Raw genomic sequence first — 27,448 nt, forward strand, 5'->3', positions numbered from 1 at the left:
GGGGCTGAGGAAAGGAAAGGCTTCCCCAAATCACAGAGGAGGCTAGGGAGAGAGCCAACTAACGAACTAGCAGAGCTCTTGTCCTGACGGGATGTTGGCCTTGCACCTTTCAGGCCATGGCATGCCTTTCTGCTTTCTTACACAGGTGACGTCACCCAACCCTGGAGGCCAGGCTGCGCTGCGAAGTCAATGAATAACCCCGGAGACCCGTGACACAGGGCAGCAGGTGGAGCCTGGGTTGCCATCCTGCCTATATAACCCTTCCTGTCCAAGGGTTCTGAAGAGAACTGGTAAGTTCAGTGCGGTTTTCAGCTGAGTTCTGAACACAAAACTTCAGCCATGAAGATAGTGGCGATCTTTCTTCTCAGTGCCTTGGCCCTGTTGAGTTTATCTGGTAGGTGCCTTTGCATATTTTTTCTGATTTGAATAAAACCTTTGGATCTGTTGCTTTACTGGGCGCATTATCTTCTAGACTTAGGATCTAGTCTTCAACAAAACTTTTGGTCCCAGTGAGATGAAGTAAGATCAATGGATGAGCATTCTAGAAAGAGGAATTTTAATATAAAAGAAAGAAAACAATTTTTTAACATTGCTTATGAAAGGAAACTTAAAGATAATTGCAAAAGTTAGTTTTACATCAGAAGGCCTGGTTACTGCTGGTTGTGTTTGACAGCCAGCTATATAAACTCCATGGGTAAACTGAGATGAAGATACTTATATTTCCTATATCACTGGTGGTGAGATCGAAGGTCTAAGTAACTGGCTGTGGGGATGTCAGTGAGCATTCAGAAGATATCTGTTCAGTGCCTGATACATTTCAGGCAGTAAACACATCATTTCTATTTTCAAGGCCATGGGTCAACTTTTTGGAAATACCAAATTGAGATGCTTTGGTCACAATCACATTTTTGCTTAATTTTTTGAGGTTTCAACAGGTAGGGAGTGAGTGGACACCAATGAGACGTCCTTCAGAGAAAACAGCAGTAAGAAGGGGTGGGGAATGGAAGAGGCTGGCAGAGAGGTCATGGTCTTAAACAGAAGCAGAGAATTCTGAGCGAAACAGGTCTAGCTTCTCCCATTCAGGACCCAATTTCACAGGTCTGATTTATGTTTTCTAGGTAACGCTAAAGCTGATGTTCCAGGAACAAAGGTAAAGACAATTTTGTAATCTCTTATTTCTCAGGACAGAACTGTTGGTTTCAATCACAGTCTAGTGGACACCTTTCAGTTTAGCCTAAAGTCAAGACAAATGAATGCTAGCAAGGCTCAACCTCTTAATGCAGATACTAACAGCAGTTCCCCCACAGGGGCTCATGTTGAAGGACAAATTCAGTGATACACAGGCAATTTCGATGTAGTCACATAATGCCTGCTGGGAAGAGGTTATTATATATACCAGGGGTATCTGGAAGGACAAGAATTGGGGGTGGGAGCCTTCTTAACTTCACTCCAAATAGTTCTTCCTCCTCATATGCTTCCATGTTGGCTTAAAGTTCTCCAAGTCACCAAGACGCAGCTCTACTTAACAATGATCAGAGGAACATCATAAACTAGGTTCTTCCTCTATGAAAAAATTATATATTCAAATATCTAAAAATATTCCATGTCTATATCTAAAGGAAGAAATGCCCCCCTTTTCATTACATTTATATGTAGAGGGGAGGCAGATGACAAACCAAAAGCACATAGTGAATATATTATTCCATCTGTGATAAGTATCATAAAGAAGTTCTGGTACTTTTGGGAACCTAGCTTAGGGTGATCAGGGAAAGTACCCCTAAGGAAGTGAGATTTATTTTGAGCCACGAAAGATAAATGAGTGTCAGCAAAATATAACTGGTGAGAAGCAGTAGAGTAAAATAGCTAAGAGATAGGGTTCAGGACCTACACTGACTGGATTTGAATCCTGGATCCAGGAATTAATAGCTGTGTGGCCACAAGTGATTTAATCTCTTTGTGCCTCATTGTCTTCAGCAGAAGGAGAGTATAATAAAAAGTTCATAGAATAGTTGTGAGTTTTAAATAGGATAATAAATAAAAAGCATTCGGGACAGTCTCTGGCCTGTAATAGTCACTTAATAATTACTAGTTCTTATTGACATAGAGGAAATAGGCTGTGCAAAGACTCCAGGGGTGGAAGGCACCCAGTGTCCCCAAGTGACTAAGAGAATGGACTACAGCGTGCAAGGAGGACTGTGCTCCAAGGTGTGGCTGGCCTGAGGGGAACTAGCACCTGCAGTGATCATAAACTTGGACATTATCTCACTCACCTTATTAAAATTTCATACAACCATTGTGAATAGATGATTTTATTCCCATTTTCAGATAAAGTAACTGAGGTCTTGAGACACCAGGATACTTACCAATGTCAGGCAACTTGTAAACAGCATAGGCATTACCTAAAACCAGGCTTTCTGACTTAAAATCTTTCATTCTTTTTTTTTTTAATTTATCTTTATTGTTGAAAGTATTACAGGTGTCCCATTTCCCCCCCCCCCCAATTGACCCCCTCCACCTCACTCCCACTCCCTCCCCAGGCCTTAACCCCATCATTGTCTGTGTCCATAGGTTATGCATATATGCATATAACTTCTTCGGTTAATCTCTTCCCACCCTCCATCCCCCTTCCCTCTTCCCTCTGAAATATGATTGCTACATGCATCAATATCTCTGGATCTATTTAGTTCATCAGATTCTTTTGTTCATTAGCTTCTTGTTAAAGAAGACCCTAAATGATGAACTCATTTAGCTTTTCCTTGTCTGAGAAGCTCTTTATCTGACCTTCAATTCTAAATGATAGCTTTGCTGGGTAGAGTAATCTTGGTTGTAGTTCTATGTTTTTCATCACTTTGAATATTTCTTGCCATTCCCTTCTAGCCTGCAAAGTTTCTGTTGAGAAATCAGCTGACAGTCGTATGGGTGCTCCCTTGTATGTAATTAACTGCTTTTCTCTTGCTGCTTTTAAGATTCTCTCTTTGTCTTTAACCTTTGGCATTTTCATTATGATGTGTCTTGCTGTGGGCCTCTTTGGGTTCCTCTTGTTTGGGACCCTCTGTGCTTCCTGGACTTCTAAGTCAATTTCTTTCCCCAGGTAGGGGAAGTTTTCTGTCATTATTTTTTCAAATAGGTTTTCAATTTCTTGGTCTCTTTCCTCTCCTTCTGGCACCCCAATAATACGAATGTCGGGCCTTTTGAAGTTTTCCCAGAGGCTCCTTATGCTATCTTCATATTTGTGGATTCTTTTTTCTTTTTGTTCTTCTGGTTGGGTGTTTTTTGTTTCCTCATGTTCCAAATTGCTGATTTGATTCTCAGCATCCTCTACTCTACTGTTGATTCCCTGTAAATTATTCTTCATTTCAGTTTGTGTAGCCTTCATTTCAAATTGATACTTTATTATGTCATCAATTTTCTCAATTATTTTCATCATACTCTTACTAATATCCTTGAGCATCCTTATAGCCATTATTCTGAATTCTGTATCTGTTAGCTTGCTTGGATTTATTTCATTTAGTTCCTCTTCTAGACATTTCTTCTGTTCTTTCCTTTGTGACATGTTTCTTTCCCTCCACATTTTGGCTGCTTCCAGGTGTTTGTTTCTATGTATTAGGTAGAGCTGCTATGTCTCCTGGAATGTGTAGAGTGGCTTTGTGTAGTAGGTGTCCTGTAGGTCCAGTGGGCTCAGCCTCCCCAGTCCCCTGAGCTGGGCCTTCTAGGTGCTCCCCTGTGTGGGCTGTGTGCACTGTCCTGTTGTAGTTGAGCCTTGGTTGCTGTTGGCGTCCCTGGGAGGAACTGACCCCCAGGCCAATCAGCTGTGAGGACCAGCTGCAACTACAGACAAAGAGCTGCTGTGCTGGGGACACCCCTATGGAGCAGGATTCACTTCAGTGGGGCTTTGGTTCACCAAGTGCGCCCCTTGAGTGTGTCACTCGTGGATGTGGTAGGGCTGTAATCCAGCGTGGTCCAGTCTGACCACCAGGTGCACTGTCTCTGGGCCTCCCGGGAGGTGCAAAGTCAGCCTGTGCCAGTGCCTTGCCCAGGGCCACCCAGCATGAGCTACACAGCAAACTCTAGTTGGCTGCTCCTTGTGCTGGGCTTGGAGGTGCCCAGGAGAGGCCAAGCTGTGAGCCAATGCAGCTGCCGCTAGTGCCAGGCCTGGGGCCGCTTATCAAGCCGTATGGGGCCCGCTGCTGCTTGTTTGAGAGATTTTAGGAAAGTCCTGAGCATGAGGCTTGAGAGGCCACTTGCACAGAAAGGCCCCTGGAAATGGCCCGGATGAGCTGCAGGTGGGGAGGGGCGGGGCCTCCGGGAATCACGGGGCGGGGCCAAAGGTGAGTCAGGTGCTGGCGACTCAAATATGGCGCCTGCCTGCCGGCTGTGCGGGGAGGACTCGCCACAGGAGCCATGGCCTCCGCCAGCCCTTCTGCCCGGGAGGAAGCCGCCCTCCGCCTCTCGCCCGGATCTCAGGCAGGTTAGTTCCCCCCGAGTGTCCCGGGTCCTTTCCTGCTGCCCGGCGCCGGGTCAGAGGGAGCGTCCGAGTGAGTCCGCGCCGGGCCCTTTAGAGGAGCTGCTGGGGCTCCCGCAGCCTCCGCGACCCTCAGCCACAGTCCCCGCTGGTTTCACAGCCCGGAGTTGTGGGGATGTCTCTTCCTGGCCCTGGAGCCCTGGGCTGGGGGCCTGCTGTGGGGCTGGGACCCCTCCCTCCTCCAGGAAACCCCCACCGCCGAGATTCCCTCCCGGGTTTACACCCAGGGCCGCGTCTCCGGGATCCAGCCCGGATCCGCCCGCGTCTCCGCCCCTCCTCCCAGTCTTGGTGCTGCTTCAGGTCCCTGTTTGTGGGGCTTCTGCTCAGCCAGATCTCAGGAGGCTCTGAGTGACGGTGGTTCTGTGTTTTAGTTGTGATTTTGATGTGGTTGCGGGAGGTGGCATGTGCAGCTGTTACCTACTTCGCCGTCTTGTTCTTCTCTGTCCCAAATCTTTCATTCTTTCTCTCGGAACACTCATATCCCTCTCGCAATCACAATTGTGCTTCCATCTTTATGCCGAGCAACTCCAGGGTGGCAAAAACCATTTGGGAGATTTTGCTATAAATTCAAAGAATGGACTCTGATTCTGTTTCGTTCCACTTGCAGGCTGTATGTAACAGTAGTGTGAATGGATGTACCAAGATCTATAAACCCGTCTGTGGGACTGATGGACAAACTTATTCTAATGAATGCATTCTATGCATGGAAAATAAGTGAGTAAAAGCTTAAATTTCTTTTAAAATATATTTTAAGCTAGTTGTCTTCAAATTTTCATGTATCTTATCTCTTGAAGCCCCAATCAATATAGCAATATCATCCACCTTACCACGAGAAAAACAAGACATCTAGTTTTCCAAAAATAATTTTCAACCCTTTTTTTCTCCTTAATATATATCTGGTATGATTATATAGAGGTGTGTGTGTGTGTGTTGGTAGAAAATAATAGTTATTGTGTTGAGCATTGTGCAAGGCACTTAATATTCACAAAGGCTCTATGAGGTAAATAACACTAAGCCCGTTACACACATGACGAAATTGACTCAGTTAGTCTACATAACTTACCCGAGATCACCAGCAGTAAGTGGCAGAGTGGGGACCTAGTCCTTGCTCTTCCAAACATGCTTCAGCGTCAAGTACCAGACTGAGGATCTGTGAGATACAGAAGAAAATCCAACCTGCTTTGTTTCTCAGTTTGCTTACACTCAACGCTAACAGTGTGGTCAATGGGTGTCTGAGCACAGAGCTCAGAGAGCAGAAAATTAAAACCAATGAATTCTGCCTGCTAGGATTTGGAAAAGTTTGGGGACTTTTTCTATGCCATAAAGAAGGAGAGAAATAAGAAGGGGAAAAAACAAATAAAAGAGACTGGAATTAATTAATATAGTACAACATAAAATATGTTAAGGACAATGGAATAGAGGAGGGAAAATGTTTGAATGGTTTTCTCATGAATTAAAAAAATCAATGCTTTCATAGCAAAACTGTAGATAGTCTGGATTTTTAAAAAGCTTATACACCCCAAATGCCCTTAAAGGTAAAATATCATTGTAGGTATAGTAATAATTGTGTTTACTAAAACCTGAAATATGCAAGTATGAATTATATAGATTAGGTGACCAAAACATATCTTTGTAACTTTTTTATTTGTGGCATGAGAGCCGGCCACAATGAAGCTCATTTTCTGAAGTGATTAGAGGTGGGTAATGGGAACCAGACTCAGGCCCTCAGAGAAATAGCTCTGCCACGGATTTCCTACCTTACTCAGCTACCGAACACAAGCACCATGCTAGTCGCTGCTTTTCTTGTGCTTATGAATAAGTGGAGATAGGTCCTGAGCACAAGTAAGGGAGCTTCTTACAACTTGTGACAAATGCCGCCAAAGGAGCTACGAGCAAACTGTTACAGGAGTGAAGAAAAGCTAGAGATTTCTTCTTACTAAAAGGGTCAAGAAAGGATCCATGAAAAGGATGTTCTTTTGGTAGCATCACAAAAGTACTCCAGGTCAAATAAAGGTGTAAAATGATCAGAACAAGAGATTCCACAACTGACCCAGAAAACTCAGTTACCATAGAGCTTATTGGGTATTAAAACTTTGATTTAGGCTCAAATGACTACATTTTCACAATTCCATGGTATAAATTCCCTCTAACGTGATCTCTCTTCTTGGTCTACTTTAAATCATTTTAGAAAAGTCTCAGTGTTTAACAAGGATTGTGGAAATAGGTCATCAGGGAGAAAGGTCTAATATCCTAAAGTTTATTTCCACTTTAAAGAGTTGCAAGAGGCCCCGGCTGGTGCGGCTCAGTTGGTTGAGTGTTGTCCCATGCACCAAAAGGTCAGGGCACGTACCCAGGTTGCGGTTCAATCCCTGGTCAGGGTGCATACGGGAGGTAACTGATTGATATTTCTCTCTCCTATCCATGTTTCTCTCTCTCCTCTCTTTCGAAAATCAATACAAATCCATTTTTTTAAAAAAGGCTTGTAAGAGGGACTTGAAACCACTTGTTAATTTTCTCATGACCTATGTTGTTGACATTAAGGTCAAATATCATATTTCCATCCAAGGGAAGGAGAAAGCAATAGAACAGCCTTGGACACCTGGGAAATTTCCAAGTGCTAAGACCGAGAGGCTCAATGTTTAGAGTGAAACATATTGGGAAACATGAGCGCAGAGCCGGGACACCCGCCCTGTTCCCTCAGCCTTCACAATGTACCAGTCCTGCTTTCTCTCTGTTCTTAAAAAAAAAAAAAAAAAAAAGTAAATATGGGAGGAACATTTGATTGCCAGAAAATGTAACTTCTCCAGTATTTTTCAGATAAGAAAACAGGTCTACAGAGAAAATTACTCAAAGGCAACATCTTCTCAAATGCACCACATTGCCTTTCTCTCTATTGCCCATTAAAAGCACCCAGCAAGTGCACTGTATCCTTAATAACTTAACCCCTAGTTATCGGGTTTTGTGATGGGTAGACAAACGAGGGCTTCTGTCTCCTTGATAGTTATGTGCTTGGCAGATATATTCAGTAAGGGCCGTTTCCTATTTCTTCTGCATCTTCGGGACTTTGTACTGGCAAGTTCTTTTCAGCATCTCCAGCAGAGCCTTCTGCAACGACGGACGTGCTCTCTGTGCCGTCCAATATGGAAGCCCCGAGCCACGCCTCTGGCACTTAAAATGCAGCTAATACAACGGAGAAACTGAATTTTAATATCAATTAGCTTTAACTGATTTACATTCAAATAGCTACATGTGGATAGTGTCTACTATACTGGACAGCACAGCTCAAGAAAAGGAGGGACTTGAGTGCTCTGTTTAGATGTTTGTGCTTGTATATGCTACGTCAGAAATAAGCATTATGAGTGGTTAAGAATTATGGAGCCCGGCCAGCCGTGGCTCAGCAGTTGAGCGTCAACCTGGGATCGAGGCGATCGGGGTTCAATTCCCTGTCAGGGCACATGCCCGGGTTGTGGGCTCGATCAATGACTCTCATCATTGCTGTTTCTATCTCTCTCTCCCTCTTCTTTCCTTTCTCTGAAATCAATAAAGATATATTAAAAAAATAATAATTATTGAACAAGAAAGCATAAAAAAACTCCTAAAATGAAGAATCAGCAAGGTCTAGATAAATACAGGCATAAAGATATATGAGCCTGGCCAGTGTGGCTCAGAAGTTGAGCATTGACTTGTGATCCAGGAGATTGCAGCTCAATTCCCCATCAGGGCTCATGGCCGGGGTTTCGGGCTCGATCCTCAGTAAGGGTCGTGCAGGAGGCGGCAGATCAATGACTCTCTCTCATCATTGATGTTTCTCTCTCTCTCCCTCTCCCTTCCTCTCTCTGAAATCAGTAAAATGATATTTAAACATATATATATATATGAGTCAGATGTCCTCAAGCAATAGAGAAGTAAAATAATTTTTATAACCCAGTATATTCAAGGAAAGAATGGATAGAAAAATGAGAGATCTGGAACTAATCTCACAAGGAACAATGAAAGGATTTAGAAATATTTGGCTTAGAGAAGAGAAACTGGTTTGGGAAAGGAGGACAGAAAATTTTTTATTGGAGGGGAGGGTGCTTCGAGCTGGCAGGTATCAGATGGGAGAGAGATGGCTTCCTTTGTGAGGTCTCAGGAACATGAATCCCAAGAATTCTAAGGGGAAAGCTCAATCAGTTGGAAGGCCTTGCAGTCGCCCAGGCACCAACCTGGAGACTCAGTGGTTGGGACAATGACATCAGGAGCAAAAGAAGCAACAATGGATTTGAGGTTAATTTCAGAGGTTCCACTGTGATTCCCACCTGATCTGTAAGGACACATACTTTTTCTTTCTGTTATATCCCTAGTGTATGTAATAGTTCTCAATCAGTACTTGGTGAATTAATGAATAGGTGGATGAAAGAAAGAGAAATGGGGATAAATCTCAAACCTCAAGTCTTTAAAAACACCTCTCTATTTTGAATAAAGCTAAACTTTTTTCGTTGGTTTTCTCCCATAGTCATTTTTTATGTCAGCAAAGTTTAAGCTAATTTTTTTTCAATGTCTTCTACAGGAACCGCAAGACTCCTGTCCTCATTAAAAAACAGGGGCCTTGCTGAGAACCCAGGTTCTGAAATCCTGTGAGGTCACCATGATGCCCACTGCCTGATTGTTAAATAAAATGCATCTAAATATTTCCTGTGGCTCCCATATGCTTTATTCTCAGAGACATGTTCAATTATAGTGGGGACAAAGAGCCAAGTTTATGAAATCCAGCAATCCTGTAATTTCAGACAGGGTTTCCTTCGCGATACTTTTCCCTTCCCCATCTTCCCCACATTCTGAGGACTCTGTCTCAGGAAATGTGACTGCTGATATTAAGTGACAGGACACAGTTGATCAGCAATACATTTAGGATTAGACTAGCATTTTCAGAAACAGTTGGAAAACTAGTCCGGAAACATGTTAGCCATCACCTTTCACTACTGAAATCATTCCTTTAGGTTTCTTTGGGATTTAATTGAGCATCTGTTGCGCCTGGCATTGGCCTAGCTACATGTATGTAAGATTTCAAAGAGCTATCTGGTAGGAAAAAAAATAGCCAATATTTTCCTTCTATCTCAGAGTATAGATTTCAGGTGAGACACGATTTTCTCAAAGAGGCTCTGAATCATTGGAGAAACCAGAAAAGCTACATTTTCTCAACTCTGCTGTGGAACAGCCTCTGCATTCAGCCATACGTCATCCTCAGCAGGGGTAACTCCCCCTTAGTGAGTGGGGTGAGTAGCAGTGCTACTGAGCTCCCCACTTTCGCTGGTACCTGAGGTCTGGATGGAGGGCTTCATAGAGCTTGACTCAGAGATGTGCTTCATAGGGCCTGAGGGCTTTGTGCTGAGCTAACCAGAAGGGGACCAAAAGCCTGATTCTGAATTATTTGAGGAATGGTCTCCTTTGCCACCAAACCATCAGGCAAGAAAGGAGCTACAGGCCAGATGAACGGGTGGTGAGGACTCTGTGTGGTTCACTTTGTTTCTCATGTCAGCCACAATAGCCCTGAAAGGTTAACTTTATCTTGTGAGTAAACAGAAAAGTTAAATAACATGGCTAATATTAGCAGCACATAAGAGGGCAGAGCTAGGCTTTGGAGCCAGGGCTGACTCCAAGCCTAATGCTTCATCTCGAGTGCAGTCACCTCCGGTGGATTGTTCGTTGTCTATTTCTTCTGTCCGAGCATTAGGTAAGATCCTCATATTAAAATATGTATTTATACTCAGAAACAGCAAGGTAGAAATAAAGAACTACCTTCAAGAGAGGAAAGTGTCGGTAATTATTGAAAAGGAAAAGCAACTTAAACTCCTGAGCTCAAGTAGAGAACTGAGCCTGGAATGGAGAAATGGACAGAGGGCTGAAAGGGCCTGAGATGCATCAGGCTCCCCGATATACAGTGGGGAAGAGTCACCCATCCAACCAGAAATAGCCAATCAAAATCTGTCCCACGCCTGCAAAAGACCAACGCTCAAGTTTAGGCGAATTTCTTGTGATACCCAGAATACACGTGTCTTAAGGTTTGAATCCGACCACTAGAGGATGCTGTGGTCTGCCAAGTGTCTCGGCCAACCGGGCACGGAACAGCCCCGGGATAACCTGCTACCAGACCGTGTGGGTGCAAGATGGCTTCCAGCATCTTGTCCGTGATGCTAGAGGACACCTGAAGGGCACATTAAGGAACTTTGCCAGAGGTAACAGAATGTGAATCACTGAGTGCTAGAAATAATCAAGTCTAACTGGACCATTTCACAGATCTTGAGACAAAAGGTTTGGAGGCGATAGGCAGAGGTGATGCATACGTGCAGATTGTCTGCCTCTAATGCTCTGCTCTCTCTCTGACCTGTTAAAAAATAAACTGAGGCAACTCGTATTTCTGCCCGGCCATATCTGGGGGGCCTCCAACCTGACTGCTGCCAAGTCAAGTCCTCAGGACACGAGAGAGGACAAGCAAGAAGACATAGCTTTCCCGGGGGGAGAATGGATCTACAACCAATGGGTGACTGAAAGCAAATACACAAGCCACAATTCAAAGATCTAATTCCTTTTTTTTTTTTTTTTTTTGCCTGACAATCTGAACTTGGAAAGGAACAAAGTGAAATTTGACCTTCCTGTCTCAACCAGGCACCACAGACAGAGAGAGCGATGGGAGAGCTGACTTTGGTAAGAATTCTTCCTCTTTGCCAGCATCTGCCAGTTTTCCCTGGATCCTGTCTGCAGGCTCTGGAGCAAGCGGGGTGTCCTAGTGGGTCTCATCCGGGTCACCAGAAACTGTAGAGAAGGAAAATAATTTTCCCAACGTCCTTATGGTGACAGCTTGGCTGAGAGGTGCCTTTTCCTCTAAGGTAGAAAGTCAGAGAATTTCTCAAATTCTCAGTTTCCTTATATCTAATATGAGGTTAATAAGAACAGTTCCTGCCATACAGCAATCACTCAGGAAGTATTAGCTATTATTATTGTTATTGTTACGGTTACTACTCATCTCCTTGACCTTCAAGCTCACTAAAAAGGTCTCGTGGTGCGTGAACATTTCCCTGGGAGCAGGAGCTCTGCTTCTTCTGGTAACAATTCATCATATTCGTGGACTGTCAGGGATTTTATGGAAGAGATTCCTCGACTAGGTAGGAGATTGGACTGACATCTCTCTGCTTTTAACTGTAAAACAATTCCAGAATTATAAACCACACCCTCAAAGTAGGAACTCGGGCATAGCGGCCGAGTTTTGTGGACTGAGAAGGGTTTTGTGGCCCTGGTAGGGATAGGGTAGTAAACCCAGTTCCCACTGGTAGGTCCCCATCCCTGGGTCCTGCAATCCTCATAAATACAGGACCACACAGCTGCAGCTGCACTCCAAGGGGCATGGCCACAGGGACAACAGATTTCTGTAGTTGCCTTTACTGGTTTCAGAGTATTTGAAATATGGGACTATCAGAAGGAAATAGTATACCAAGAATATTTTGTCCTGTTGGAAAAGTAAACTTGTTTGAAATTAAATTTATTTTTTTAAATGAGCTATACTGAACCTCCTGACAAATAGGAACATGAAAAACATTCAACCATATCTTCATGTCACTGATGGAAATACCAATATAGCCCCTATAAACCTTGGCTTACTTCAACAAAGTAAAAATAAAATGTATTGGCAGAATAGAGGCAGCAGTTACACTGAAACATGCCAAGCTCTACCATTCAAAGTCTTAGCACTGCCAACAATTTCCTTTGTTTGCTTTCACTGTTTAAATGGTAGCTAATTTTTTTTTAATTGATTTCAGAGAGAGGGCGGGAGAGGGAGAGAGAGAGAGAAACATCAATGATGAGAGAGAGCCATTGATCAGCTGCCTCCTGCACGCCCCCTGCTGGGGATCGAGCCTGCAACCCCGGCATGTGCCCTGACCGGGAACCAAACCACAGTCTCCCGGATCCCAGGTCGATGCTCAACCGCTGAGCCACACCCGGCGGGGCAAATGGTAGCTAATTTTTAGCTAAAAATATGGACTATGTAGAGAAGAAGATGTTCACTAAAAGGAAAAATACAGTTTGCTTTTAAACAAGATTAACCGAAAAGTCAACAAACAACAAGAGCGACTGCAACAGAGCCTGGCTGTGGCAACAGGCAACCCACTCTACTCAATGCATGTGCAGCCAGGAATTAAGAGTGTAAAACAGAATCCGTTCATTTTGGCTTTTCAGCATTCCCCATAGAAGGAAGAAGCAGGGAGGAGACTAAAGCGGGGACTAGGAGTCACCAGCCGAAGAGCTGTGTTAGAAACAAAAAAGTAAACACAAAGAGAAAACCACAAAAGAAAGCGAGAGAGAGAGAGAGAGAGAGAGAGAGAGAGGGGGATGGAGAAAAACCTACCTGTGGACGTCCGAGGGGAAAGCAGCAGAGAGGGCCAAGTGACACAGAACAAAACAAACCCAAACCAGGAAGATAAGCAGCAGAACGGAAAAAGAGAAGCAGAAAGACAGTGAAAATCTAGTAAGTTCCGTCGTGAGTGAGACCCTGGAAGACCACAAGCAAATCAAGCTCTGTTTTGAACTGCTCGTGCTAAATTTCAGTTTCTTTAAAAGGCCTTTTATTTACTGAAACGAACTGTATGTGCCTTTCTTTAAAACTTAAAACTATTTATATATTTAAAAAACCTATCTTTATTGTTGAAACTATTACAGACGTCCTCTATTTTTGCCCATTGACCCCTTCTGCTCCCACCCCCGCCCCCCGCCCCTCGCCCCAGGCCTTCACCACACTCTTGTCCACAAGTATATTTTTTGAAATAAATTTTTTTTGGAGTTCTAGAGACCATTAAACTATTCAAGCGTCTTCATAGAAATTACCGCCAAACTTTAAAGACGTAAATTAGCCCCAGGCGAGAGTAAAGGGGATGGAAGCTAACCTGCACCGAGTAGCTCCATGTGCCAGACCCTCCCTCACACGGGGCGGCGGGCGGGCGGTCCCCGAGTCCCCGCTCAGCTCTGCGGCGCGGTGCAGGTTAGGAGCTCCCGCCGCCTGCTCAGCGCAGGGTGCTCTCAGGCCCATGCAGCGCTTCCAGCCGACAGCTGGCAGAGCAAGCTAGGCCCTGGCCAGCTTCTAGGCCCTTGGTATCACCTTCTTTCTTTTTGTTCCTCCAGCCCTTCTAAGAACATTGTAACCAACTCCCTCATGAAATCCCTCCGAGAAATATTTAGAGATGTCTCTGACTTCTGGGCATGACACTAACTGATACACATGTGAACCTCTGGCTTATGAAATACAGGAGAAAACTATTTTCTGAAGCTGTCTGCTCTTTCTGGTCGCTATTTCCTGCCCTAGTCTGGTATATCATTTGGGAAATAGGTCCGATCATCTCAGCCAGGGCAACAGTGTGGTGTAGCAGAAAAACAGTGGCGTGATCTTGGGCAAATGAAAATTATCTTTCAGGGCAAATTTCCTTCAAAATGGAATCACGAATATAGGTTGCTGCTCAAAAAAATGGAGATAATTATGTTAATTGCAATACACAAATCATTTGCTTGTGAAAGGAGTTAAATGGTTTAGAACTTAAAAAAGAAACTGAAATCAATAGACGTGAGGCTAGCTGGCTGCTCCAGGAGTTGAAGTTTCTGTCTGTCTCCTACCCTCCGGCCCCAATCAGTCAATCTCTCCCACCCTTTCTCTCCCCCCTTCCCTCTCCCCTTCCCTCCCTCTTCCCACTTAACTCTATCTCTTTACTTTCTTCCTCATCTTTTCTTCACTCATGTTTCCGCCCCCTATTATCAATCCACTCCCCCCCTTCCAAGTTTAAGGTCACTGACAATGTAGGCACACTATCCTAGCATGTGCATCTAGAACTACAGACCTAACTTAGCCGACTTCATATGTGTTCCCCATCGAGCACGCCATGCAAACAAAAGATGAAGAAGTTTCAAAGCCTGAAGAACTGCAATTCAGATATCGTTCAATTAACTTGGAGCCGCATGGGGCATAGGTACCTAAAAACAAACCTTGGAAACTCGGAGGGGGCTGGCTAAGCCAGATACTGGTCCAGGCTGAAGGGGAAAGATCAGGATCCTATCCAGGGATGGAGCTGAGCTTACTGGCCCCAGAGGAGACGTACCTTTCCCTGCAGAGCGAAGGGGGTAAGACATCAAAGAATATGCTGGGTCTGTGAGCCAGAGCAAGGAGAGATGTAAGTCTGGGGAAGAAGCATGTGGAAGATGCCGCCTTCCCCTCATCCAGAGGGCCCCACCCCACCGCTACTCCTACTTGTACCCCTGACAGCTACTGCTAAGGGGGAGCCTCGTGTGAGTCCAAAGGCCTAAGTGTCCAGGCTCCCCAGGCTCCTGCATGGAACTGCTGCTGACGCCAAGCTTAATCAAGCAAAATGTCCTGAGCATGGAGGACCCCTTCTGTTCAACAGAGAAAATCCTGGACACACTAGGATGGGAGAAAGGGCCGAAGTCCATGGAAAAAGAAAACACAACCATCAAAGGAGGCAGGTCAAGGATTGGGAACTGATGCTTTCAGTGAAGCTGGCAGTGAGCACAGGGCTTCTTAGGGCCCAGAGGAGAGGGACAGGTAAGGCATGGGGGACATTCCCAAGCATCAGGGCAAGTTATCTTCAGGGAAAAGATTGTCACTGTTCTCAAAGACATCGTCCCTGTGCCAGATTTCTCACTCTTCTCACACCCCTACCACCAACACCCCTCCGAAGCCTGCCTCGGTGTAATTTATGCCTCACTTTTCTCACTCCTACCTTCCTCCGGTCTTATCTTTCCCTGTTTTTACCACGTTTAGCTAGAGTTTTATTTCAAGACAGTGAAGCATCTCACCTCTACGAATTGTGTCCATGAGAACTAAAATGGGCATTTTGCCCACCTGACTGAGGAGGAAGCTCATGAATCGATGATTTTGGAAAGTGACACAGAGTTTTCACCTCAGACATTCAAAGACTCAAAAGCCAGAGGTTATTTATCTGATATAAAGTGCCTTCAACCAAACATCATTGAGAGAGACTGGTATCAATGTTGTTAAGTTCTAAAAGAGGTGCGATCTGGCCTGTCCTGAGGAATCCGTGTGAAGTACAGGACACCTCGTTTCACTGTGCTTCGCTTTACTGTGCTTCACAGATGTAGGGGGGTTAATTTTTTACAAATTGAAGACAAGACCCTCCACCAGCGAAAGGATGACTACTCGCTTTATTGTGCTGTTCGCTTTATCTCAGTCATCTGGAACCGGGCTTGCAGTATCCCTGAGGGATGCCCACACTCTGGAGCTGGCAGAGACCAAGGCTGGAGCAGAGAGCAGAGACACCTAACATTAAGGCAGCACCTGATTTCTTCATCAGTCATTACCTGGAGGCCAGTTTCAGGTGACAGGCCAGGAACTAAGGAAAAATTCACCTCTGTAACAGGATTCTATTTTTTTTTTCAATCCTCACATGAGGACATTTTTTCCATTGCTTTTCAGAGAGGGTGGAAGGGGGAGAGAGAAGAGAGAAACATGGATTGGTTGCCTCCTGCACTTTGCACCCGTCTGGAGCCTACAACCGAGGTACGTGCCCTTGGCCGGAATCAAACCTGGGACCCTTCCGTCCCTTTGGTCCACGGGCCAACGGTCTAACCACTGAACCAAACCGGCCAAGGCTGACGGGATTCTTTTAGCGATGAGAAGGTCTGCGCTTTGGCCCCAGGAGAGAAAACTGTGAACTTCCCTAGAAGGGATGGAAGGAGAAGGGAAGAGCATGTAGCTCTGTCTTCTCCACTCCGACCCAAGTGCCCTGGACAGCCCTGTATTGCCTGCGATAAAGTTCCTCTTCCTCTTACGGCCCAGAAACCCCGGGTGGGGACACCTGTGCTCTGTATGATGCCCAGGGGGCCCTGACACCAGCCGAGGAGGTTTCTGTGCAATTACCCGCCCGTCCTTTCAGAATAAAGGGAATTCCAGGAGTCACACCTTTTTCATTCCTTGGAAAGGAAAACAGAGGGTCGGGCATCAGACAGAATCATCTGCCTCTGTCCTCCTGTGACAGCCACCAGTCCTACCTGTCTAATTCCCCTGGAAACCCCAAAGTACGGAGGGGAATATACTGCAGTTTCCCCCCGGCGAGGCCTTCACGTTGCAGAAACCAGTTAAGCAGGCTCCCAGACAATCTTTTGAAATTAATTTTGAGTGTGCAAGGTTCTCTAGGATTGCTTGTCCCCTCTGACCTGGGAGAGCACTTGGGGTGTCAGAGAAGGCGACCCACAGGCGTAAGGGGCAGAAAGTGTAAGGTAAGGGGCAGAGCGAAAAACAAATGTTAGGGCAGGATGCTCAGATCATAAGCATATCAAAACTATTTTTAGTGTTTTCCTCCCTCCGTCCCCACAAAGCCCTTCAGTCTTCCCTGCCACGTCCCAGGTTAACCCTAGGTGCTCACACGGCCCGGCTCCTAACTCTTGTAATTACCTGTTTATCCTGCTGTGTTCTCAGTATTTCTGGCTGCATGGTTGCCCCAGGCAGACCAGGTGTGAGGCATGTCCATCTGTCTCCCCAGATCAACTTCATTCAAATGAGCATGTCCTCCTGCTTCAAACAAGAGAGCTTTTTTAAAATTGATGTTTCGGGGAAACTGGGACAGAGTCATTTCTCAAAGCCGCTGGGATAGAATGATGGGCCAAGATTTGTTTCTCACCATATGTAACCAAAACAGCCTGCATTAAGTGTTGCTACGTTTCTCAGCATGAGTCAATGGAAAGCATGTTTGATTGAAACAAGAGAGAGCTATTTAAGTGACCTCCTTTATTTTAGTAGTAATATTAGGCCACAAATCAATCGGGTCTTCTATATAAAACCTGGAATTTCTAAAGTTATTAAGTAAATACCAAATTACTAACTTTCACCATGTGAAGCCAGGGATGGTGCATATATGGAAGCATATGAGAAATTTTGAAATCAGAAATACTAATTCTCAGGCTTGAAAGACCACTTAACTATGAACAAGAGAGCCTGGCTAAAGGGTTTCTTCCTAAAGGTCTAGCATTTTCTGTATGATCACCTGGATCCTGCGGTAAACCCACCCATATGTTTAGCTTGTTTTTGCCACATTTGCTTACCTTGACTGTCTGATTAGTCCTGCTCGACCTGCCCTTTTCACCTGAAGTTCCCTTCTCAAATGCTTAATTGCAGGGAACTCTCTCCCATTTCAGAGAACATATTCCTAATGCTCTTTATGCGCCATCCTTGAGGTATTTCCTTTCAGTGAGGGCTGGCAGAAATCCCATCAGTGCCAGTGCAGTGAGAAATGTGAGGCCGGGGGATGTGAAAGGCAGAGTCGAGCTGTTTATAAACTTGTTATATAAGTAGACTCTATAGGGCATTTGCACTGTACTCCCTTGAAGTATGATTACATCATGAAATTGGTCAACAATGAAAATTGCTACTGGACCAGGTATAGGGCTAAGATAATCCCCCAGCCCTCAAAAACTCAACTGAGCACCCCTATCATGTGAGAACCATGGAACAGGTCCTCGGGAGACAAAGGGAGGAGACGGAAGATTACATTTCATTTCCTACCTCTTCTAGCTCCTGCTCTACTCATTTGGGCAAAGAAAGCGCAAAAGGGTCTGAAATAAAACTCAGGCTCCTGCTCTATTTCTCTATGACCCCATCCATGCTGATACTAAGAGTCACAGGTGCGTGTGGAACATGCACTGGAGCTGCCCAGAAAGCTGCATTCCTCCTGATTCCACTCAAGTTGATTTGTTGCTCATGGTAGGCGGTGACCTACTGGAACTGTCCAGCAGTTGAGGCCCTTAGAAGGGACAGTAGAGCAGAGAGCCCAGAGAGCTCACATAATCTAATAAATAAACAAGCAAACAAACATCTCAGCCCCGAAGGTCAAATTCAGAGAGATCTGGTTATGCTATTGGGAGGGAGAGACTCTCATTCAACATGCAACAGGAGTGTCTTACATTCCATAAAGCCTGAAGGAGAGAGTTAGATAATCCTAAAGGTTTGTCCCTGGAGAAGGAGCTCATACTTGCTTCTCCACTACAGGTCCCAAGACTAGTGTGAAAAACTTGCTGAGGATTTCAAAGGAACTTCTAACTATAAGCATACAGCATATGGTTTACTTCCTACATGATAAAAACGTCCCCTTTAAGAAAATGACACTAGCAATTTTGAGCACTCAGAGGCCAGAGTCCTGCCTCCCTGCAAAGCAGCATGAAGCTCCCCCTCCAAGGCTCAGTCTCTTACACTGAAGTATAATTAACACAGGAAGGCACCTCCTGGAAAACTGATGGGCTAAGACACAGAAAGCATTGTGTCTCAGCTTCAAGTCCTCCCTTCAGTCTTTGATTTATGATGTTAGCGCTGACGCTATGCAAACCCCATTGCTGCATGACCAGTCAGCCAACTTTGCCAATGAGGCGGAGGAAAGGGGGGGCGGTGCTGGAGGGAGGCTAGAAGGCTGTAGGAGGGAGAAGGGGATTTTTCTTTCCCGTTTGTATCCTGTGGGCTTGAGGTTCCTGTGAGCATCACTCCAGCAACACTAGGAATGGGCGGGAGATGGGGGTGCTTGAGAAAGAACCAGTGGAGGGGACGAAGGGGAGGAAAAGGGAAAAACCTCCAGAAAAATGTTGCAGACACTATGTTCTCTCCCCTAACTACTTCTACGTGTACCTCCTTAAAGCAAGGACAATTTCTTTCAAAACAGAAGTTCAGTTGGCAAAATCAGGAAACTAACATTGATATAATTCTCTCTATCTGCCTTACTCAAATATTGCCAATTATGCCATTAGTGTCTTTATGGCAAGGTGTTTCGTTTTGGTTTGGTTTGGTTCCCCAGGATCAGATCCAAGATTCCATAGCATTGAACAATCATGTCTCTAGCCCTGGCTGGTTCGGCTCAGTGGTTAGAGCTCTGGCCTGCAGACTGAAGGGTCCCAGCCTCGATTCCAGCCAAGGTCACGTATCTCGGTTGCAGGCTCAGCCCCAGCCCCTGTCGGGGTGCATGCAGGAGGTGACCAACTGATGTGTCTCTCACACATCAATGCTTCTCTCTCTCTCTGTCTCTGTCTCTCTCTCTGTCTCTCCCTCTCTCTCTTCTCTCCTCTCTTCCACTCTCTCCGAAAAGCAATGGAAAAAATATCCTCTGGTGGGATTAAAAAATAATAATCATCATCATATCTCTAATCTTCTTTAACCTAGAAGATTTTCTCAGTCCTACTTTACCTATTACAACCTTGACATTTTTGAAGGGTACAGGCCAGTTATTTCGTAGCGTGTCCCTCAGCTTGGGTTTGTCTGCTGTTTCTTCATGGGTTAGGATCAGTGATGCATTTTGGCAGAACTACCGCAGAAGGGATGTTGTTCTTTTCAGGCATCATGTTGAGGCACGTGATTTCTTTCCTGTACTCTTGGTGCTAACTTTAGTCAGCTGATTAAAGAAATATCAACCAGCTTTCTTCACTGTGAAGCTACTGTTTTTCCTTAGTAATTAATAGGAACTTTGTGAGGAAATAGATTGAAAATCTAAATTTCCTTTCCCCCTCAAACTCATTAGTTTCAGCATCCACGATGATTCATGCCTAAAAATATTATGATGATATTTGCAAAATAACAATTTGCCAAATGATGGATCATTCCTTTTATAATTATTAGTAGACTTCTTCCTGTAAGAGGTTTTCCTTCTCCCCATTTATTCCATTTTGTTTGTTTGTTTATAACAGTATAGACTCATGGATTCTAATTTTATTCCATGGACTATATTCCATGACTACCATTATTCACTGTGATGCTCCGACATTCCCATATTTTGCTAGTGGGAGTCCTTTCAAGCTGGTGCCACTGACTTCTGGACTGTCCCCATCATTGTTTGAATACCCCTTTACTTTCCTCATGGCAAGATGTTCCAGGCTCATCTTGTGCTTTGCCGCTCCTGCCCTGCAATCGGCCATTTCTCCAAGGAGTCCCGGTTTCTTTGCTTTTAAGGAAGTGTGGCATTTAGAGGTCATGCTCTGGGTGGCGGTGCGTCATCGCTGCCAGGGCCCGCAGCAGGCAGCCGGCGAACGTGTGTACGTGTCCTTTCTCTCCGCCACATCTCCCTTTCAACTTGATCCGTACAATCTATGAGAGTGTCTGTTTCACCGCAGCATCAACAGAAGCTGTTTTCACAAGGATCTGATTTAATGAGACAGTTTCCAACGGTCTGTTGTAGTCATAAGGCCAGGCTCACGCAGATCCGGGAGCGGGCCATGCTCACAGTGTGCTTCGAAGTGGACACTGCGCACAGGGTGGCTACGTGTCTCCCAAGGGCTCCCCTGAGGGCGGCCGTCTACCACTGAAGTTCTGTCTGCAGCTCTCATAGAGACCAGGCTGGGTATTTCCGAATAATCTCTGTCCACCCATCCCCTTGTGTATGCGAGACATAAAAAGGGCCCACACAAATCAGAGCGCAAATTACAGGAGACACCTGAAGTCCTGACTCAAAATCTGGTCCCTGATATTAGACTTGGAGTATTAAAACCCCTGCTAACTCTAGAAACTTCAGAGGTTTGTCAGCGAAAAAGAATCCTCTATTTTGGCTTTAAAGGCTCACATAGAAACTTGCCACCAAGACAATTAAGAGTAGAAAGGAATATTGGGAAATGAGCTTATGACAAAGCAAAGGGTCCTATTACTCCTCTTTGGCCTGCTCTCAATGCCAAGATTCCTGCCCAGAGTAAAAGGTGACTGAATGGAGAAAAAAGATAAAAAGAGTTAGCAGAAGCTCTGTTCCACTTGATTCTCCCCCAGCAGATTTGTTCACCAAAGTGTGCGTGCTAAAGCCAATCCCAGACCGTGAATAGCATTGGACAAGGAAAATATCCACGGCTGCTCCATAGTTTCGATGAGGTCCTACCAGAAGGCACGACTGAAAAGGTCTTGGTCTTGATGGTTAGATCCAGAAAGTTCTGGGATGATCCTAGAAGGAATGATAGTCAATGTTCCATTGATGAACTTTCAATCAAGCCAAGATTGGAGGAAGAATTAAGTGAAATGTGTTCTAAAGGCTTTTCATTGGAGAAGGGAGGAAGAATTCTAGTTTCCAGCTGCAGCTCCCATGCACAGCTACAAAGCCTGGGGGATCTTGGCAACAGTCATGGAGTCCCTTTTCCACTGAGGGACATGGTCAGAGGGGAGGTGCCCACACCAAGAGGACACTGGGAATGCTGGTGACACATCACTCAAATACTCATCAAAGAAAATGGAGAGAAACAGCACCAGGATTGCTCTCCGAGTTTGGTCTCTCAGACTAGGCTCCAAACTAAGAAATTACCATCCTATACTCGGAATTATTAGTCTCAGTCATCTTCATCTTTCCTTCCTCTGTTTTATGCATGAATCTGCCTGACCTGAGAATAGGGCGCTGAATGGAGGAAAGTGTGAGGACTGGGGGACACTGAATGAAGCAAACAATTATTTTGTGATATATTAGCTAAAGCTTAGAGTAAAGAAATCTGGGATGACAAGGAGGTGATAGTAGCTGAAACATGAAGCTCCTTTTTCTTGGTCATATACCATCTGCTTCTAAAATCCTGTTTATAGAGCCTTTATAACTTGATCAGAGGAACTAAGGCCCCCAAACTAAATTTAATATCCAGTCAAACCTTGGGCTCAAGAGATAGAAAAGACTGACATTGTGACTTATAAAAGGCCAGGCCTTAATTTAGGTCACAGAGGCCACGAGTAAGCATAAAATATTCTTTCTGGGCTCGATATCCCATCCTGAGGTCTGGGGAATGAAGGCCCTTTAGGGAAAGGAACATGAAACAACTTACCCTTGTCCTTTAATATCTCCACATAGATCTCAGCATAAACTCGGACCTAGATTATTTTTCAGAGAATCCTGAGAATTTAGGATTCTGCATGATACAAAGCATTGCTCTTCCCCTTGGATATCCCCATTGATTCAGGTGATACAAGGGCTGCTACTAGGACCTACAAAGGGTCAACCACTAGCTTAGTTTATTCAAGGTCATAAAGATCAATCCTGTGGATAAAATTTATATCTCAAGGCTTGAAGCTCAAGGGAAACTGCACAAGTAAAACCACTCTTGTCCTTTCCTTTGTATATTGCCTATAAATATCCAGCTTCTCAAAAGCTCTTTGGGCCAGTTTTAACACATTACAGGTCCTCTGATGAAAAGAGATAAATAAACCCCTGATGTGCACATTTGCATTTGCCCGAGGGTCCTGGCTTTATCATTTTGAAAATTTCACTTCAACAAGAGTTTAGAGTATCACAGATTTATTTCCGAGACGGATCGGGGTTTTGTTAGGGACTGATAAATGTGTTAAGAAAAGACATAGATGCCGAGAAAGGAGAAGCAATTTAGGCTTAGGGTAAAAGAAAGGAGGCTTAAAAAGAGTTAAAAGGAGGAAAGCCGCTTCTTGAAATGTTAACTGCCCCTCTCTGGGTTTGGCTCTGCCTTCCTTCCATCAACCCCACTCAAAATCCAACCACGTGCTTCAGAGCCGTGGTCTCTGAGTCCTCAGGAGAGACCCTGGGGCCAGGGGCATCATAAGCAAGAGTCCCCCAGAGAGGGTCGTGGGCAGATGCAAAGAATCTTAAAGATTTTGTTGACAGAGTTTGGTTCTCCTTGGTGGGGGAGAAGCCCCCCAAAACTCAAATTCCTTCAGTATGTATTTTTCCAACGTGGAAGTATTAGCAAGCTCCAGGCTCCCAATTTCACACTTCAGACCAACTGTAAGAAACAAATCGACGAGTAATAAAATGTAAATGTGGGACATAAGCATTTAAAGAAAGTTGGCTCGTAAGTATGAGGCCGTGAAATCTGGATGCTGTACTTGTGGACTCCCCTTTCCTCCCCTCTCAGTCCCTGTGCACCTGTCACGTCTGTCACAGGGAAATAAGCACTCAGCCATTCGAGGGACGCCAGGGATCACTTGGGGTTCTTGAGGTGAGAGGTATTAGGGAATTTTTTAAAATTTGGGGGCTCGAAGGAAAAGAACGGCTTTAGAGACTTTAATGAGGAAGGTTCAGGTTTGGGGGAGAGGGTCATGCACTAGAACAGCTGAAATGCATGGAGATCCCACTCCATGCCAGGCGTGTGTAAAGTACTTTCAAACATCATTCATTTAAATCTCCATTCAGCAGGCAAAGGCAATTTTCAACCCAGCTTCATAGATGAAACAGTGAGACTGAGAGTAGATATGGCTGCAAGGTCTCATGATTAGAGGGCGGTGGAATTGGGCCTATAACCCTAGGAAGCAGTGGCTGTGGAAGAATATACATTTGGAATATTTAGGAGGCCCGGGTAGAAGAAAGCCATTTCTTCTCGGCAAGCCACTTCTCAAGGCGGAGGGATTCTCAGAGTCAAAATCCTGGTGTTCTTCCAGGCCTCATTTGTCCCTCTCAGCCCAAATACTCATGTGTGGTGATGGTTTTCCCAACGCTCTGACTGGTCATTAATGCCTAACTCTCAAGAGCACTAGGCCTGGGGAGAGAGGGAGGAAAGACCCCTGAATGTTGGGTGCTTGGAAACCCTTCAAGTTTCCCCCCAAATTCCCAGAGACAGAGCCCTGAGGCCTTTCCTCACTGCAGAAGGTGAGAACTGAACCTCAACAGAGACACCTTCAAAACGGAAGAGTTGTCTGTGTCGAAGGGATCCTTGATATCTGCCTCCCCCTCAGCCCAACATCTAATCCATGAGCAAGTCCTCACAATGTATTTATTCAAAACAGCCCAATTTTCTCCATTTCCACTGCCACCACCCTAGTCTAATCACTGGCATCTCCAGCCTAGATGAGCATCATCCTAACTACGTGCACTTTTGCCCACCACCAATTCATTTCCCCCAATGCTTTCAACCAAATTCAAATGGCTCTTTGTGGGCTCCGGGGTGCTGCGTAATTTGGTTCCTGCCCATCCTTCCGACTTCCTCTCATGCAGCATTGCCCGTGCTCACCATCTCCAGCTGTACTGACCTTCAGGAACATTCCTCATGCCTCAGCTCTCTCCTCTGAGCTCATCCTTCCATCTGAAACTCTCTCTTCTTCCTTCTTACAGGCCCGGCATGATCCACACTCCATTCCTCAATTTAAATGTCACCCCCACAGAGAGTCGTGCTCTCTCTCCCCACCTCCAGTCCCACACTCCCTTTCAGTTCATTGTTTCACAACACTTGGGGAAATTTGCTGCGATTTTGGTGTTTTGTTTTCTTGTTTTTTGGCTACTCGCCCCCTAGATGCTCAGCTCCATCAGGACAAGAACTGTGTGTGTTTTGTTCACTGTGGGATGTATGTGCTAATCATATTACCTGGCTCATGTTTCTACTGTTGTGCCGCATGTAATAAGACATTCTGAGTTCCTAACTATAAAAACTATGGTGCCTCCATGGACAACTAAAAGAAAGAACTATACTAAAATTAAAGTAAAACTTGCATGTATAGTGAAATTAAACAAACTTATTGTAGATTTTCTAATCATAAAGTTTCAGAAAAGATCATTGAAACAGAACTTGTCTCATTTCTTCGTTGTCCCTGACTTGCTGGACACCTAAGCCCGGATGCTGTCTGCCACTGGGTCATAACCAATTACACAGGGCCTGAAAGGAAAAACTGCTTCTTGTTCCAACATCAGAGCGAAAGGTTAGATTACTGTGTAATGTTATTTGACAAATCTGCAATGGAACAGGGGTTACTTTAGCATCACACCTTTTTCGACCATAAGACCACTGAACCTGTTGGCTTCTCTGCACCTTTTCACTCCACACAGCCTGTGAGCTCCTGAGCTAATGACAACCTCGAGTCCCCCAAGTAAATCAGCAGAAGGGATATACAAAGAAAAGAAATTCTGGGTTTTTGTGTGTTAGAAAGGGAAGGAGGCAGATTCTTTCAACAAACATGTAAGTGGCACATGATTTATGTGCACAGGTATTAAGCTATATAAGAGCATTAAACAAAAATTGAGTAACATGCCATGTTCTTCTGGACCTAGGGATCTGCATACATTTCCTTCGCTCGGTCTGAAACCATCTGCCCCTCCCGCCCCACCCCACATTCCCTCCAGTAATATCTTCCCGGGGCTCCCACACTGTTTCCTCCCCCCTTTATGTGCTATCAGAGCTTCCTGCTGTCCTCCGGTGCAGCCTTCATCTTCATTTATGTTAAGTAATTACGCAGCCTCACTTCCCTTTCAGATTATAAGCCCCGGGCCCTAGGATAGTACACAGTAACAGCTAGCAAGAAATATTTGTTAATGGATCCATAAATGACTGAATACACAGTATTCCTGACCTCAAAATGCTTACAGTCAAATAGGAGGGAAAGACAAAGGAAAAAAGACTTACCCTTCAACATCCTAAGTGAAGCAATAAAGCCACGACAGGGGACCATGGGAGCCTCAGTTCTAATGCTAATCCTGGTATCACCGAAGACCCCCCTGAAAGAGGTGATGGATGAATCTTGAAGGTTGAAGAGTTTGGGAAAGAGGAGGGACTTCCAGAGGAAATGGGGTAGCCAAAGGCAAAAGCGTCCACCTGCTTCTGCAGGGAGTCACCCCTAAGGAGGTTGGCCATGGGAATGGAGAGTTCATGAAAGGGTTCCTCTCACACACTTGCTTACCGATACTACAGACACGGGTCAGAGGGGTGTCATTTTTCTTAGGGGACTCAGAGGGTCTTGACTGTTCACATCTAACGTTCTCTGCAAATATATAGCATGTTAATAATCTCTTATAGAGTAAACGGAATAAAAACACGTTCATTTGAAGTCCTCCCTTTTTGCCTCATTTTTGGGAGAAATCAGGACATTGGCCTGTCTCTGAGATAAACATCTCCAGAAATCCTCACAGTCTGCTGAAAGCTGGTCTGCAGCCCTAACAGCAGTTCTTAAAATAACCCTAAGTGATCTGAGTGTTTTGAAAACATCCAGGAAAATGTGTTATGCATAATTATAGTTACTAAAAATTATGTTAATAATGGCATTAGCTAACATTTTTGCCACTTACTTACTACCTGCCACATACTGGTTAACTCTGCACACATGTACGCTGATCTTCAAAACAACCCAGCGAAGCGGGTACTGCTCTTAGGTCATGCAATGAAGAAACTGAGGCACAGAGAAATTAAGCAACTCACCCAAGGTCACTCAGAAAACAAATGGTGAAGCATGGCCTCCATCCAAGCAGCCTGTCTCCAGAGCCCACACTCTGCAGCTTCCTCCCATTACACTGTGGTTTCTCCTGAAAATTTAATGACGCTTTTGGAGCCAAGACCCACACCCTGTACTTTTTTAGAAATGCCTTAGAATTCAGAAGTCAAAGTTGGAAAGGTCCCAGAAGAGGGAGACAAGCCTGCTCACTGTTAGTATTACCGGAGAAGACACTCTTAGTACAAAATCAGTAGTTCCCAAAGAATCCATGCATACCACTGGCAAATGCTAGCTGACTTTGAATATACATGCACAAGCATTTCCATTTTAATAACCATGTATATTTAAGATATGGATTAGATAAACATTATGCTAATATGCATGTATACAAATAAAATAATTATTACGTTTTAATTTTCAGAAATATCAAAAATATATAACTAGAAAAAGAATATTATAATAACTTATATAGCCATGCTTCAATGCAAAAACTTGTTGATATTATATTTATTTACTGTCTTACTCAAGAAATTGATGGTGGCCAGATGGTAGTAGGTTGGGGCACGGGGATGGGTAAAAAAGAGGAAGGGATTAGGATGTACAAATTGTCAGTTATAAAGACAGTTAGAGTGATATAAAGTACTGTACAGCATAGGAAATATAGTCGATAATATTGTAATAACTATGCATGGTGTCAAACGGGTACTAGACTGATCAGGCTGATCTTCATATACTATGAAATGTCTAATCACTGTGTTGTACACCTGAAACTAATATAACAGTGCATG

At 44.6% G+C, this 27,448-nt stretch overlaps 1 protein-coding gene across 1 annotated transcript; it reads left to right on the forward strand.

The window, feature by feature from the left end:
• The first annotated feature begins 211 nt into the window (after positions 1 to 211).
• Positions 212 to 9,196, forward strand: SPINK1 (serine peptidase inhibitor Kazal type 1). Its single transcript, XM_081134019.1, has 4 exons — positions 212 to 394; positions 1,119 to 1,150; positions 5,130 to 5,236; positions 9,072 to 9,196. The coding sequence occupies exons 1-4, from the start codon at positions 340 to 342 to the stop codon at positions 9,115 to 9,117; spliced, it is 240 nt and encodes a 79-aa protein (XP_080990145.1). The 5' UTR covers positions 212 to 339; the 3' UTR covers positions 9,118 to 9,196.
• Positions 9,197 to 27,448: the final 18,252 nt, after the last annotated feature.

This window comes from Miniopterus schreibersii, assembly GCF_964146895.1.
Source record: "Miniopterus schreibersii genome assembly, chromosome: 4".
NCBI lineage: Eukaryota > Metazoa > Chordata > Mammalia > Chiroptera > Miniopteridae > Miniopterus > Miniopterus schreibersii.